At 43.7% G+C, this 15,101-nt stretch overlaps 1 protein-coding gene across 1 annotated transcript in view; it reads left to right on the top strand.

Annotated features, from left to right (window-relative positions):
• Positions 1 to 15,101, top strand: part of LOC119148382 (glutamate receptor ionotropic, NMDA 2B) — a 180,140-nt gene that overhangs the window by 163,583 nt on the left and 1,456 nt on the right. The window contains exons 5-8 of the mRNA XM_037388457.1: positions 9,755 to 9,963; positions 10,283 to 10,454; positions 11,122 to 11,275; positions 12,809 to 12,934. Coding sequence (XP_037244354.1) covers positions 9,755 to 9,963; positions 10,283 to 10,454; positions 11,122 to 11,275; positions 12,809 to 12,934 — 661 coding nt within the window. The remainder of the gene's footprint in view (positions 1 to 9,754; positions 9,964 to 10,282; positions 10,455 to 11,121; positions 11,276 to 12,808; positions 12,935 to 15,101) is intronic.

Genomic DNA, 15,101 nt, shown 5'->3' with positions numbered 1-15,101 from the left:
AGGGGTCCTCAAACTATGGCCCGCGGGCTGGATACAGCCCCCCAGGGTCCTCAGTCCGCCCCCGATATTTAGAGAACCCCCCCACCCCTCCCCCGCCGGGGGTTGGGGGGGGGGGAACCAAGCAGCCGCAGATGACTGCCTGCCACTGCATCTGCGTGCCGGCCCCCTGGTTAAAAAGTTTGAGGACCCCTGAGCAAGAGTGTCCCTGGTTGCCCCTATCCCACAGCCTTGCTTCCCATCTGGTGCCTTTGCAAAGCTGAGTGAAGAGACCTGGCAGAGAACCAGAGTGCAGAGCAGAACTCAATTTGGAGATCCACTGGCAACTTTGAGCAGCAGCTTAGTTGGCTGTCCCTTGGGATGGCCCCAGTGCAGTGCATGAGGGTCCCCACCATGTGCCAGTTTGGGGGTGGGGGGGCATGCAGACATGCACTCTAAGGTGTGGAGGTGTGGGGCTTGCTAGTGGCTATGCCAGTGTGAATGCAGGGCCAGGATCCAGACAGAGGGTGTGCGGCAGGCAGGGACAGCATTTGCAATCAGCTGCCCGAGCTCTTGGTGGGAGAGGAAAGAAACAGGGACATGCAGTTCTGTAGCTGCCTCTTCTGAGTCTTGCTCCTCACATATGCAGTAATTCCTCCAGAGGAGGCATGTTCCAACCCTTTTCACCAGCAAGAGAGGAGCTAAGCACCTTGTGTCTCTCTGTGCAGGAGTGTGCATGCAGCCGTGCCTGCCTGTGCCTCCCTCCACAGGTGTGCATCTCTATATGGGGGCAATGTGGGGCTGCTGTGCAGAAGGCAGGTGCTCTGGCTGGTGTATTCAGGATGGGGAGGTTTCACCTGCTGCAGCATCCCCCAGTGAAGGTTAAAGGATCTTGCTGATATTCTTGGAGATGCTTTTCAAATTGGTGCCCTTGGTCTGGCTTGCACAACTCAGAAAACCATGAGTTTTAGACAACCCACCCCCTCTCTTCATGTTGCCTCCTCTCCTAACCGTGCCAGGTCCTGTTTCAACATTAAGCTTTTCTCATCACAAGGAAATGTTTTTGTCCTTCCTCTAGATCTGCATTTTCAAACATTCCTTCAGCCTCAGATCACAAGAGATGCTGGGAGAGATACTCTGTGTAAAAAGTAGGTGTCACTGCACAGGGGAACACATGTTGGGGTTTTGTACACTGCTGTATGGGACCCACTTACCAGCTGAAGCTCTAAACCATCTCCCAGGCTACAGTGTGAATCGGCAAGCCCATCCCTCCCTCTGTGTAACATGTTTTAAGAAAAAAAAGTCTGAGTGAAAGAAATGAAAGCTCAGCAAAATGCAAACCCAAGCCCAGCGCTCAACAGGGAAAGCCAAGGGGAAAAATCATTAGATAGGGCATTACATGCATGGACACGTACTGGATGCAGACACACACCTGCACAATGCGGAAGCACTCCTAGAGACCGTGAAATGCTTTCATAAACCATTCAGATGTCTCTACATGCACATAAAAATACAGGGGTTTTTAAACCTTTGTGATTTCTGAACCCCCCCGTGACAGAAAAACTGCAAGCTTACCAGTATCCCTGAAATATTTTCCCCTGCTCCATGGTTCTGCAGAGCAGAGCAGTAGAGATGCTCAAAGTGAAATCTTCTTTCACCTTAGATGAGAAATGTTAGGGGCAGTGTGAGCTCCCTGTCTTTGGATTTTATTTCTCAGACCAGAATCAGAATAGACTGATCTTGCTGGTGTTTAGGACATTGTACTAAACTTACCTTTCCTCAGAGTAATTTCAGAAGGGCATGACAGCTCTAAAGGATGCAACATTATTGAAGAGCCTGAGTCAGGTGCTGTCACTGCCTGTTAGCTGGAGGTGGGTTATGTTGGATGGTACAGTCAATCTGCAGTGTTTGTTAAGATATGCATTTTTTCCTAATTCTTCTTCCAAAATCCTAACACCTGATCTGCCCCCCTCTAGAAGCTATGGCTTTGCTGAGTTACATCCTCCAGCCTACTCAGATCACTACCCACACTGCCATCAACATCTTCCTGTAACCTCTCCCTCATGTCTCCTAATTATGCCTGTGCTGATTGCAGCCTGCATTTCCATAAATCACGGTTATGTGTACATCAGATAGCACTGAGGACCTCAAACAAGTATGTCCCTCTGGAAACCATGCTGCTTCTGCATGAGTCAGCTTTGCCTGGATGAACCACTTCCTGGACTACCAAGTTAACACTACTACCAAGAACAACACCATCTCCCAGAGAGAGCTATCAGGTGATCCTCACTGGTTTTATGCCTGTAGTGAGCTCTTGGTACCTTCTGGTTTGGAAGAATGATTACCAAGACAAACACTCTGGCATTCTCACAGCTCTGACCTTTCTGTGACACCAGTGGAGCTCCATAGTTCACTGATTTTGCAGAAGTCAGAAGCACTCAAAGTATATCTCATTAACCTTCTCAGGCTAATCATGGCAGGGGACAGGACCTCAGCAATTACGAAAAACATAAATGCACCAGGAAAGAAATGTTTCAGCAAAAATGGCAAGAGCTGTGTAAATGCCAGACCTCAGTGAGCTGGTTGACTGTGTTTCTGCAAAGAGCTTTTATTCCCAGAATGAGTTGCAAGGCAAAAGCAAGTACTTCACCCTGCCTGTATTCTAAGCAGAACCTCTCTCCAGCATATGCTAGGTGCTGTATAAATATAGAAGGAAGAAAATTCCACCATCTCCTGCAGCCTACACATGTAATTGACAGGCTGTTTGAAGCAATTCCTGCTTCTGCAGGTGCAGTGAAGAAAGCAGCCTTCCCCAGGTGGTTGTGGAAGGTGAACTTGAGGTTCAGGAAGGAATGTTGTTTCTGCGTTAATTAATTTTGCATGTGGAGCATTTACAACTATTTCTTGTCTGCTTTGGCTGATGTGGCTAATTAATCACCTTAAGTGTCTGTAAACAGGAGATTTTTGCTCTCTGTGGCATCCCTTCTCCACCTGCTGTAGACCAGCCTATGTGAGGATACAGACCTGTAGCATCACAGGAATTATACTTTTGGTAATGGCTGTGATGTCAGCACTGTACATGTGAGAGTCAAGACTCAACCAGCTTGGGTGAAGGCTAAGAGGAATATTCTATTCTCAGGGCACTGGAGAAATTTTTGCTGCTGAATGAGAGAAGTATGATCCTAGGAGGTGGAGATACCAAGAATCTTTGTATTCATGTAGATTACCTGAGGGACAGAGATATAATGATTAAGCCTGAGTTTTGACATCTGCAGGCTGAAAAGTCAAGGAAAAGAGGTTATCCATAGAAGAACTCCTCCTCTTGCTTCTGTTTACTCAAGGCCACTGAACTGGAAAGGCTCATCTGGTCCCATCCCTGCTGCTCTAGACAGCAATATCATATAGCCCTACACAAACCAGTTGTGTTTATTCTTGACTCCATTTTAGTTGTTTTCACAGCTCCTTTTGGACAGCTGTTCCAGAACTTCCCTTCTTTGATGGTTAAAATACATCTTATTTTCAAGGCAAATTTCCTCACAACCAGTTGTTCTTGTACCAACAGCGTTTTTCTTCTTAAAACCCCCCTTTCTTCCTCGCTTGTCTATCTGTCTCCCCTTTATTTATAAGGAGCAGTCATATTCCCTCTTGGCTTTCATTTATCTAGGTTAAACAAGTTTTTTAATCTTCTTTTTTAAGGCAGGCTCTCTGTTCCCCTAATCGCTCAATCCAAGGTTATTTCCGATAACTAGCTTTTCTGTAAGGTTCCTCACTGCTTTGCCTAAACCTAGTGTAAACCAGCATGACCTATTACCTGTTGAGTAATTTTGGGTTGAAGAAGTATGTCAGCTATCAAATCCAGAGAAAAAGACATCAGGGTACTGCTGTTAAAATTTGCATTTGTTCTCCGCCTTTTCTCTTTAAAGCTAGTCTCCCATAATGACTTAGTTCCTGATATAATTTCTCTTTAATAACATTAATGACATCATCTCTATCCAGACTGAAAGTCAAGCTTGTGGAGCTACAGTAGATCTCTGTAGTTCAGTCCTGGTGGAATATCTTGCACCAGCCTTCCAAAAACTTATCTCAGTCCCAAATGATTCCACTTTATTCATGCATGATTTATTTCTTCACAGTCTACTGCAACATTAAGGTTAAAACAGCATTGCCCAGGTTTACCTTTACTTTTATGTACCCTGAGCAGTGCATACTTCCATTGGCAGTGTCCCAGTTATAATTGCTATTTCTATGGTGCTATTATTCCTACAGTAGCCCTTTTCTGGTCCTGCCCAGTTGTTCTGGTTTTCCCATGTCCTCATTCAGGACCTGTACGAATTGTACTGACAAGACTCTTATTTCTCCCTGGACTCTCCCTGCTTCCCAGAGGGGTTAAGTATGCTTTTCCATCAGCTTCATTACCAATAACACTGCTATTTTCTGCCTGCTGCCCAGCATCTTACCTTTACTTTTTCTATATTTGATCTTCCCTTTTTCATGTATTAAAATCAGGTGTAAAAGTTATGTAAGTTTTTCCCAATTAACTATCTGACAGCAAATATAAAAGACAGGAAGTTTCATATTTACACCATTCACAGATACATGCTGTATATGTTCTCTCATCTAGCTCTAGACACATGTGTGTGTCTCCTCATTTCCATACTATCTGTAAGCCCCATGGCCTTTTCTGTGTTTATGTCCCCAGTGCACCCCAGAGGTGAAAAAATACCACTATCTCCATTTTACATAATGTGGAGTGGAGGCACAAGGGTGCAGATCAGATTCCAAAGGTCCTTGGTGGAATAGGGAATTTCTGCCTTCTAATCCATGCTCTGTGTTGTTGCCTTAGTGTTTCCCCACTAGAATGAACAAGCCCCTCAGCTTCTGGAAAAAAAAACACGTAATAAGGGAGGAAACATAGAACTTTTGGGGAAATGTAGAAAGCAGTTCAGGTCCTAAGAGAGTTTGGGATGGTCTTTCTTTTATTCTGTAAATGAAACCAAATCCTTTTTGTTCCTTTTGTATTTCTTCTATACCCGGAATGGCAGGAATTGAGAGAAGATTTTAAATTAAAAGATTGTAGCTCAGGGCATGGTGCAAATGGGAGCCTGAATGAAATAAAAACTATCAAAAGACTTTGCCCAGACATAGTTCTCCTGCAGCCTGGTGAAAAGCAAGCACCTGAAGGGTCAGGCCTTCCCCTGAATCTTCACCCCAAATATGAATGTAATGCTTCTGAGCATCTTGCCTGAGAAATATATCTGAACATTTCTGGTTTTATCCAGAACTGTCTTCTGTGGCCTAGTCCTTGAAAGCCAAATTTCTAGGAGGTTTTGGTTTTCCATCTGTTGACATTAGTTAGAGGTTTCTCCAGATGCTCCTGTGCTTTGAAGTCCTGCATGCTAGGAGGAGCTTAGAGACTGGCTTCTGCTCTGGCTGGAACATACAATTTTGGAAGTTCATGTGAGCAGCTTGCACTTGTCTGTACTACCCATCTGGGTAAGGATTTTGTAAATGGTGAGACTGGGTGCTGGTCATTTGAACACGCAGTTGCTTTTGCCAGTGTAGGATGTAAGTTATCCACTGAATGAGACTACCAGCTCCTCTGTGTTATAAATATCTTATTGACCTGATAACACTGAAAAGAGCACATGTAGAAGAATAAGGAAATACACTCTCCTGGTATAAATTGCAGCAAGAAGATTTAGGTTAGACATCAGGAAAAAAAAACACCAACTTTTTAATGGGAAGGATAGTTAAGCACTGGAATAGACTGCCCGTGGAGACTCTGGGCTCTCTGTCAGTGTAAGGACAGGTTAGACAAACATCTGCCACAAATGGCTGTTACAAGCCTTAGCTTCCCTTGGGAGGAGAGAAAAGCCTCTGTTAAGAATTAGTTTCAGGGAACTAATATGATATACCTTTCATTAAAGATGCACGTTAACATACTGCAGAACACTTATTCTGGGTGCATTATACCATGGTTAAGGCAATTTACCAGCCTGCTGGAAGGCTTTTGAAAGGCTCTCATTTTCCCCTGGCATAGGCAATCTTACCTTTTGTCTGCATTGGATAGCTTATATACTTTGGCAAACCAATAGTGTATATGATTAACATTTTGTTCTACAATAGCTCTCACTTTCATACTTTGCAAATTTACTGGACTTCTACTTCCAACAGCTTGTTTTCCAAAGTAGGATCTTATATTTAAGGTAAAAGTTAGCTGCTATCCTCTCTCAACACCTCCAAATTAATCCCAACTGAAATAGCTTTCCAGATCACATGTGGTACAGAGCAAAGGGAAGTTAAGGTGAAAATCTGACTCTTAGTAGACCTGCCCTGCCATACAGGAGCATACCTAGAGACTGGAGAATATGATTAGAAAGGGGATTTTAAATATCCCTAGCATCCTTACTTTTGCTGATTCTGTGACCCTCCAGGGCTCCCGGTGGGAGTCTGGATGACGACTCTGACTGGAGAACACCCAGTGGATCTTGAAACTGCAGGGTGACCAATACGTAGGATGCCTGGGATGGTTTATTTTTCTTCTTTTTGCTGAGGCAAGCACTGGGCAAAACCTAAGTAATAACAGTTCACAAGCTGTTAATACCAAATACCCTGAGACTTCAGGAGTGCCTTGCTCTGCTCTGCACAGCTTGACAGGTTATATTCTTTAAGAGTAGGCTTCATTACCTGGACAAATCTGTGACATTTAATTCTGTTGTGGCTAACCTCTGTCCCCACAGCGAATTGCTCCTTTCCTCTCATGGCAGATTATCTAGCATATGATGCACATTTGTATTTTCTCACTCTTGCATTGCCTCCATCCTCTGCACATGTGGTGTTTCTTATTATCCTTACTGTCCTTGCCCACATGCTGCTTAAGCCTGCTCTTCTAACTAAGTGCATACACATTTGACCTTTGCTTCCATGAGCATCTAAAGAAGTCTGCCACCTCTTAATTCACAAACCTTTTCTGACTTTGCTTATTCATATCTGTACATGTCTGCAGGTATATGGCATGCCTGATTGTTCAGGTTAGCAATGAAACATAGTATTTGCACGTATTTTTGAGACACTCCATAGTTAATTTGAAAATTTAGGTCAGAACATTCCCTTACATCCTGTTTTTCTTCCTTATGGGCAATTTAGAATGATTTTATATGGACAACTGTATTTGCAGGTTAAGTCCTTCAGGACGAGGGAGGCTGTGGCAAGACTGTCATTGTTATCCTAATTTCATAATGTTGGCCATGTAGTACAACACTGTGAAACGTGCCTGGCACGCAGCCTTATGAACTCCCCTTTCTGTCCCAGAGAACTTCTGGGTAATTATGAATTGGGTTTGCCTATCTGATCTAATTTATCACTTAGGGGTTTATATCATGCCTATTACTGTGATATCTAAGTGCTGCTGAGATTCTGCAAGATGTCTCTTTCATCAACCACTTATTTCTATGATAAGTTAATGTTACTGAGCTGAAGTCTGGGCTGTTCTGTGCAGCATCTTAATCACTGGTCCCTACTGAGCTCCATGTGTGCAGTTATTCTGCTTGTCTGGTGGCTTCACTGAACTGGTTTTGGGGATTTAAGGTCAGTTACTTGAGGGCTAAAGTTGTACTGCAGAAATCTCTGGCTCAGATGATGATAAATTGACCTGCTTGGTCAACGAGTGGGAAATCTAGGTCTGAGCAGACCCTGGGTAGGCATGTGAGTGTATGCTCTTTATTCCCTCAGAAATGCACTCTTCACATCCAGGCTTAGATATTAGCATGAGTACAGGCCATCTGCTGCCCCAGACAGCACTGCCTGTCTTCTGCAGACAAAAGGGGCCACCAGTTCACGGGGCTCCCAGCCAGCCAGCTTTCACCTGCTGCTCAAAAGGTATTTTAAAATTAAAACAACTTCTACCTGCCCACTCAAGTAACAACAATACAACAAAAACAGACACCTCCCTCAAAAAAAACCCAACCCAACTAAACAAAAAAACAAAACAAAACAAAAAAATAGAGAAAGGAGAAAATAGCTATGTACCCTGCTTGCTGGTCCAAGCAGTATGAGGGTGCTGTGTTTACACTGTAGGGATGGATGGGGAATCTACCGTCTCTGGGTGAGTTCTTCTGCCTTTCCTCTCTGTCCACAAGCCTCCAGAGTGGATTTTTCTTTCATGGCCAGATGAAGCATTTGCTTGTTTGTTTTGAAGGTGACAAGTGTTTTATGTGAATTCTAGCTGGTCTCAAATGCCAAACCCCAGCTGGGCTTTGAGTTTCACAGAATAACCGCTGACACCTAATGAGCCTCTAATAAGTGCTTCTCCCTCCCTTCCTGTCATTTAAATAAATAAATTACTGAAATTTGGGGGTGGTGGGAGGGGTGTTGGATTGCAGTGGAATGAAGCTTTTCTATTTACCCACCAAGCAGGTACACCACTAAGAGCAATCGTGCAAGCTTCCCACACACTCACACTGCCTCTGCCATCAAGTCAGCGTATCTCAGCCCTGGCTTGGAGGGCTTTCTTTGAGGATTGTGCAGGAAAATTCCTTCTAAAGCCCATTTAGTTTCTTGCCCTCTCAGCTTCAGCTGCCAGCCAAGGTGCTAATTAGTGTCAACTGTGATGGGGGAAATTGAGAACAAAGGCAAGACTTTGATAGTTGAAAGCATAGTTGATGTTCAGAGTTTTTTTCTTTTCCTGGAATATTTGCAAGGAATGGTTTACCATGGGCAGTGGCTGTGCTACACGTATCATTTCTTCAGGGACTGGAGTGGCTTCAAAACAGCTCTTATTTGTGGCAGTAGGTATAAGGCAACTGAATCCCAACCCCCTTTTCTGACCACTGAAGATATGATCTCTCTTTGCTTAAAAAATGGAAACCAAGAAGGTCTAAAATTGCAATATATAATTAAGCAAAAACAGCAAGAGTGAAAAATCATAGATGCTTTTTGACTTTATTTTTCGTATGTCAGAGACACAGAGCATTTCCTTGTTTCCAGTAAAGGTACGTAACCAAGTCATTGTGAAATGACAAGAGCCGTTATTTCAGTAAGGCCTTAGCAGGGGATAGCAAGAACTACAGCTAGCAAGCATCTCTGTCGGTGTTCTTCACATTTGAAGACTGTCCTGAAAATGTAAAACATCTCCCTCTTCAGTTGCCTCCCTTGGAAGAACTCAGTCCTGACTAGGAATGGGCAACCTTTTTCTAGAACAAAGAGTTATTGCTGGACAAAATGAAGTTTGACTAAAATGAATCTGTTTAATGAATTTCACTGAAAACAAATAAAGACAAAATTTTTTACAAAATAAAGAAGTTCTGTTTTGACTTTTTCAAGTGAAGTATTTCAATTTCTGTTTCAAAATTACATTTTTTTCACCATTTAAATATATTTTTCCTCTTTTTTAGCAGGAAAGAATTATTATTGTGGCTAGGCTGAAGTCAACATTTCAAGGAGACAAACAAGCTCTGTTTCTGTTTTTTGGCTGAGAAAATTGAAAGACACCATGTCTGTTTGACCATAGTAGTGGTGTCCCCCTGGTCATCCACTCATTCTCCCAGAGGGTGAAAGTATCACAGAGATGAGACAACCCAGACATCTTTCTTGTTCTCTACATCCCTCTGGTTTGAACCCACTTACTCAGAGCCTTCTCCCCAGGAATGTCCTTAATTTAACTGAGCCATGAGCTTGGGTACTCCAGAGTGGTCCTCCTGCCCAGGCCTGTGTGAGCTGTGGTTAATGCAGAGGGATGGGGCACCTAAAAGTCTGTATTCTGTGGTTTATGTCTCCACAGGTGGGGAAATGGAAGGAAAAAAAGTTGCAGATGAAGTATTATGTGTGGCCCCGCTTTGAGCTGTATCCCGACTCTGAGGAACGCGAGGATGATCACCTGAGTATCGTGACCTTGGAAGAGGCACCGTTCGTCATTGTGGAAAATGTGGACCCCCTAAGTGGCACATGCATGAGGAACACCGTCCCTTGCCAGAAACGCATAGTGACTGAGTATGCACCCCTGAGTTTTTCTGCTCCTATTGGGCTTTCCCTTCACAGCAGAATGTAGAAAGTCTCTTAGACCAATACCATCATACCCTGATAATCCTTCCTAGAAAAGCCACTTCTCTTTGCCCCACCTAGCCTGTGTCCATTCATGACCGGCTCCTTTCGGCAAATCATTGTAGTATGCCCCCTCACCCTCCAGCACAGACTGCACAAGTTAAATTCTCCACATCTGATTATGTAAGGGGGAGGGCATATTGACACAAGAAGGGAATTAAGGGAGTTTTCCCTAGTGTTTTAACCCCTTGTTGTTGTGATGGTTCAGGAACAAAACTGATGAGGAGCCAGATTACATGAAGAAATGTTGCAAGGGGTTCTGCATTGACATCCTCAAGAAAATCTCAAAGTCTGTCAAGTTCACCTATGACCTCTACTTGGTGACTAATGGCAAGCATGGGAAAAAGATCAATGGGACATGGAATGGAATGATTGGAGAGGTCAGCAACAAAGGGGGGCATGGTGGGCTTCATCCCTCTGCTGGGTGACATGGGTCAGGTCTGGTCTGCTGTCATTATTGGGTCACCTTCCATGGCAGGGACAGAGGTGGCTCCATAGAAATGATTGACCTGGATTCTTTCTGGGCACCAGGTGAATTAATCGGCTCTGACACTCTGACCTTGTCTACCTTTCCTATGTGACGATTAATTATTATTCTCTATAGTGTCACATATTTGGCCTTCACAGTCAAAGAAAGAGGGTGATATCCATGCACCAGAGAGGCTGCAACCTGTATTATGCTTAGATCATATATAAGGTGCATAAAGAATGAAATAAGACTTTGCAGTGTTAGAGGGAGGAGAAAGCAAGGACAGAAAAATGAGATAAGACGTCTTCTCAATGGATGATGTGTTTATCCTAAGACCTCTGCAGATTTATTTTTTATACACATACCAGCTTTGAGGGGAAGATTAATGTCTGTTGATTTCCTGAAAGAAGGTGTCCTGATGAAAGATTAGAAAGGAGGGATGATAGAAACAATATAGGGAATGGGATTACAAGAATAAAAGGATTGTACGGAAAGGCAGAAAAGTGAGAAGGGGTTTGGCTGTGATGCTTGAGAGGTGCCTCAGGTCTGTGTGTGATCTCTTCCTTTCCTTCCTCCAGGTTGTCACCAAACGGGCCTATATGGCTGTAGGATCCCTCACCATTAATGAGGAGCGTTCAGAAGTAGTAGATTTCTCTGTGCCCTTCATTGAGACAGGAATCAGCGTCATGGTGTCACGTAGCAATGGAACTGTCTCACCTTCTGCCTTCTTAGGTATCATTTTAATCTAAAATTAACATTTCACCTAGTGTTCATCAAAAATTAGGTGAAGGTTGCTCGTGATTCTTAGCCTGAAAGTTCCTTTTTGGGAGTACCTGTGGGACAGGGGTATAAAAATAAACTCTGATGTTTTAGTTCTAAATCCCAAGCAAGCAAAATCCAGGTAAATGCTAACAGGCACTGTTAGGAGGTCCAAGGCATGCCTCAGCAATTGTGTGCCTAATCCCAGCAAAGTCTGGGTTCACTTAGAGTTGTCATCTACTCTGCAGCACATGGTTTCCCAGTGACTCAGCTAATAGCATGTTTTAGGAGTGTAGGCCAGAAGAAAAATGATTCAAACCTTGTAGCTGGTATGCCATAGTACTTAGTAATAACAATTAGCAATAAATTGTTGCACTTTGCGAGAAATTTTCTGTAAAGAAGGTATTAACTTGCCTTCCCTTGACAGAACAACTGGTAGAAGTTAGAGATCTAATAGAGCTTTTCAAGAAGAGTAGAGCCATCGGTTCTGTGCTGACACTGTCTTCCAGTAAAGTGATTTCTAATGTCCTTTGGTGGTGGAGGGTGATCAGAGAATGCAGAAATGATACTGCATTTCCCTAAGACTTCCATGTCTTCCTAGTATCTACTATTTGGCTTCATGAAATGTTTTATGATGCAGCAAATGCAGTGTATGTTTTATATAATTACTGTCTGGTCTTTGCCAGTACCCTGAGAATATTTACAAACAGAAATAACTTTATATGGGTAAAAAATATTTTCTAAACCTCTTTAAGTAGGAGTTTCATGACTACTCACTCTTCAGGAGTTTTTGCCTTTGGCCAAGTCCATCAATATTGCTGGGGTATGTAAAAGCAATGATAAAGTTTACTCCAAGATTTTAAATTGCAATTTAAAACAGGCTATAGTCTGGAGCAAAGTTCTAAGCTTCTTTGATCTGTTCAGTCCCATCTTTATGTGTTCAGGCTTGGAGAAATAGAAAACCTGGCAGAGATCAAACACTTACAGAACATGAACAGTAACGTTTCTAGAATGAGCCAGCGTTCCCATTGCTACAGGAAAGGAATAGCTGAAAAAACTACTATCATTATGGCTGAACCTCAGAAATTTGGAGATGCTCTTTGGCTCGATAGCATCTTGAAAGTGGAATGCTTGTCTGAAACTCTGCCAGTTCTGCTTGATTTTCCCCACTCTCTCCAGATGGTGCTGGAGGACTTCCTGGGAACAGTATTTTATCAATGCATTTTATTTTATCAATGCATGCCACAATGGCTACATTTAGTTCCAGATGGAGCCATGTGTCAGAAATATAACAGTAAGAAGGAATGCAGTCATTACAGAGACAGAAACATTTGTCTCAATTCAAGATGTTTTTCAGACTGGGGCTGGAGGCTTTGTTGTAACTCTATTTTTCCCCAGCCCAGTTTGCCCCACACTCTCACTGGGGTGTTCTGGAGAGCAAAGGAGGTGAAGGAGGTGTGAGGTGGTGTATCAGGTCTTTCACCATGCTTTTGTTTTCCTCTCCAGAGCCTTTCAGTGCTGATGTATGGGTGATGATGTTTGTGATGCTGCTTATCATCTCTGCGGTGGCTGTCTTCGTCTTTGAGTACTTCAGCCCTGTGGGCTATAATCGGTGCCTTGCTGATGGCAGAGGTAAGGGGAGTCCCTCCTTGCTATGATCCTCTCTTGCTTCCAATCCGAGCTCCTTTGTCAGGGTGTCTCCTTTGCCTTGAACACAATATGGGTCTAGCCTGCTCTGAGGTCTGTGTTCAGCCTAAAAAGAGCAGGGATGGAGGCAGAAAAAAGGCTCTGAAGAGAGCAAATGTGTATAATGGGTAATTTGCTTGGCTTGGGAGACGGAGCTGTGTCGCCTTTCATCTCTAAAGCATGCACCAGCTCCCACTCGTTTCTCACTGAGGGAAAATGGGTCCTGGTAGCCAGTGCTGGCAGTGCCTATAGTGCTGCACTCTCTGAGGCAATCAGAGTGCTCAGCGCTGTCTATCCATCCTTCAGTGATGCATCTTCCCAAAGAGCAAGCCACTCTGCTGGCCTCCCTGCACACTGCTGTGTCCTCCAGACTCCACATCTGTCAGCTGGGCATGTCCCTCCCCCACGTGGCTCTTCGACTTGCTAAGGCTGACTGAGAAAGTGGGAAGCTCATTTTCCTGGTAGTGGGTGATGGAAGTTTTGCAAGGGCAGCAGGAAAGATGGGAACAAGTGAGGACACATTGTTGTGGTTCTAATCTTCAGAAGACAGCCCAATGAGTTAAAGAGAAGATGCACAGCAGCCTAAGAGACATCCTTTTTTTCTTATTGTCATGACAGTTAGCAAGTTAGCAAGTCGAGCCTTCCATCATCTCCTTATCTTCATCTCCTGATGAATCAGCCCTTCAGACCTTTCTGGGTTTATTGGTCCATTCAGGATAGTGGGAGAGACACAGTTATTGGTAAATGCACTCACTCCCCGATCTAGTACTCTGAGTAAATTTATGCTATCAAAATAGAGAAGAGTAAAAAAAAAAAAATATGTGTTAATGAGAACGCAGCAGAGCCACAAATACAGAGAAGTGGAGAACTTATCTCTTAACATGGAGCTGTGGAGGGCCTTTATATGGCGACTGATTGTAACCACATGCATCTGTGTACACAAGTAAATACTGTTAAACCTGTGAGTCCCTTGAGATATATTAATACAGATGTAGAACTAGAAGCAGTTCTTAGTACAGGTGTGCAGTTGTGCAGTTATTAATTTAGCTGAACTACAGCTGCAAGTATCAATATTTCTGAGCAATTATGAACGGTACTGCATGATCAGGCAGATATTATCCCTGACAGATGTAATGTGAAGATGTAGAAATCTGCTGCAGAGACTGCAATGCTTGTTTGGTAATGTTTGGTAATGAACACTCTGGCTAATGTTACTTTGGCTGCATTTGAACTAGTCTACGACAGTATACTCCTGCCTCCCACCCCTCTATTTTCTCTTTACGGATATCAAGTTTTTCTCTCCAGGGTCAGGTGGGCATGCCCTAATCTGGCCCCTAAATGACGTTGCGCTGTTGTTGGGGCACTCAAGTTGGAGATCTCAGAAGGATTCTGGGTCCCTGGTTTGGATCAGAGGCTCTCATTGCTGTCTTGGTTTGTGGCTGACAAAGTAACTGTGAAAGCACATGGGGTGATCAGTGGAGAAAGGAAGGCTTTAGGAGGGAACTTCTCAAAATTTCCTTACACCTTACGTTTCCCACTGATGATTTGCAGGCCTTGCACCTGTGTGTCTTAGGGCATGTTAGATAGAGAGGGATATAAAGCTACCACTCCAGAATGTAAAAAGACAAGGACTGCCAAATCATGTTTCTTATAGCAGCTTTGTCTCCCTGGCATCTAAAGGCTCCAGTTTTGCCAGATGATGATTCTGCTTTGAATTTGGTGTGTAGTTCCCAGAGTGCAAAATGAGCCCTTGCACCTTTCAGTTGTATTTACAGTAACACAGTGCCTTCAGATGATCTATGATATTTGCTGCTCAGGGGCTTGGAGAGGAGCATCAAAACTTTCTTCCCTTTTGTTCCTCTGGAGCTGGAGCCAACCTTAACCACAGGCAGCAGCACTGGGCACTAGTCAGCATACCCAAGGGAGGAGATAAAACACAAGATACTAACCCAAAAGGTTGCAAAGCAGGCTGGCACCATTGGAAAAGAGACAGACCCCTGAACTGTGCCAGAGTGCTCTCATCCTAAGAGGGTCTTCCTGGTGTCTGAAGCAGGATCCTTGGAGTAATTGCATTTGCAGTCTCCCTGACAGCTGCTCTTGTGCTCAAGTTGAG

The sequence above is a fragment of the Falco rusticolus genome, chromosome 5 (assembly GCF_015220075.1).
Source record: "Falco rusticolus isolate bFalRus1 chromosome 5, bFalRus1.pri, whole genome shotgun sequence".
Classification (NCBI taxonomy): domain Eukaryota; kingdom Metazoa; phylum Chordata; class Aves; order Falconiformes; family Falconidae; genus Falco; species Falco rusticolus.
Note: the sequence above shows the minus strand (reverse complement) of the source record. Positions and strands in the feature narration are given on the sequence as shown.